Source organism: Dipodomys ordii, unplaced genomic scaffold, assembly GCF_000151885.1.
Source record: "Dipodomys ordii isolate 6190 unplaced genomic scaffold, Dord_2.0 Scaffold21, whole genome shotgun sequence".
Taxonomy (NCBI): Eukaryota; Metazoa; Chordata; class Mammalia; order Rodentia; family Heteromyidae; genus Dipodomys; species Dipodomys ordii.
In genome coordinates, this window is record NW_012267237.1 from 867545 (window position 1) to 868719 (window position 1175).

The window sequence follows — 1175 nt, forward strand, 5'->3', positions numbered from 1 at the left end:
GCAGCCCTGCCCAGCCCACAGCACCTGGCCAGCCCACAGCTCTATGCAGCCCTGCCCAGCCCACAGCACCTGGCCAGCCCCACAGCTCTATGCAGGCCACAGCCTGCCCAGCCCACTCAGAGGGGTCCAGGCCCCTCTTTGGTCCCACTCGCTCACTGAGCAGCCACCTCCTTCTCCACCACAAAACCCACTTGTGGAGCTTCTACAGGATGAAGCGAGCTAAGGCCATGAAGGAGAGCGGGCCGCCCAGAGCTCAGCCACCTGAGCCACAAGATGCGGGGCCTTCACTGGCCTCCCGTCCACACGGACGCACTCAGAAACCCCTCGACAGTCCACACCTCAGAGCTCCAGGAGGGAGCCCTGGAGAGGCGGGACCCTCGGACACCCCAGCCCCTGCCCTGGAGAGGGAGGGAGGGGAGGAGAGGAGAGGCAGCTCACGGGATGTCGGGTGGGGCGAAGGCCGTCTTGATGACGCCAGCGTAGATGGCCAGGATGGACAGCACCACGCAGGCCAGGAAGACCAGGGCCAGCTTGTTGACGTACTTCACCCCCACAAAGACCACCACGGCCATGAGCGCCAGGGTGCAGCTGCCGTAGACGCGCATGTTGTGTAGCATGGCTACCGCATCGCCACCAGCCGTCTCTGCCTGGAAGATGGCTGCACTTGGGGAGATGTAAGTCTACAGGACAAAATCAGCTTGGTCAGCCGGAGGACGCAGCGCCCTGGGGCCTGCATCCGGCCCCGGACACCTGCACGCTGCCCGATCAATCAAGCCGCGGTGAGCGTCTCGGCGCACAACCAGACACTCACAGACACTCAGCATCAACGAAGGAGCCCAGGGCACAGTACCTGCAAGGAGACCACTGCACACACACTCACCAAGAAGATCTCGATGGTGCCCAGGATGTACATGGCTCCTGCAAAGGTTGTACCCAAGTAGAAGCAGAGCCCAACAGCGCCTCCAAATTCAGGCCCCAGGGACCGGGAGATCATGTAGTAGGAGCCGCCGGCTACAAAGCAAGCCAGAGAGAAGCAGATCAGGACAGACTTAGTGCAACCAATACTGTCCACCAACAGGGAGGGGAGCACTGTGTGTCTGTGTGTCTAGGGAAGGGGAGCACTGTGTGTCTGTGTGTCTAGGGAAGGGGAGCACTGTGTGTCTGTGTGTCTAGGG

The 1175-nt window shown here is 62.0% G+C and overlaps 1 protein-coding gene across 1 annotated transcript in view; it reads right to left on the reverse strand.

The window, feature by feature from the left end:
• Slc12a7 (solute carrier family 12 (potassium/chloride transporter), member 7) overlaps positions 1-1175 on the reverse strand; it is an 80610-nt gene that overhangs the window by 30152 nt on the left and 49283 nt on the right. Inside the window, exons 9-10 of the mRNA XM_013013826.1 lie at positions 881-1011; positions 439-680 (exon numbers count right to left, since the gene is read on the reverse strand). Coding sequence (XP_012869280.1) covers positions 439-680; positions 881-1011 — 373 coding nt within the window. The remainder of the gene's footprint in view (positions 1-438; positions 681-880; positions 1012-1175) is intronic.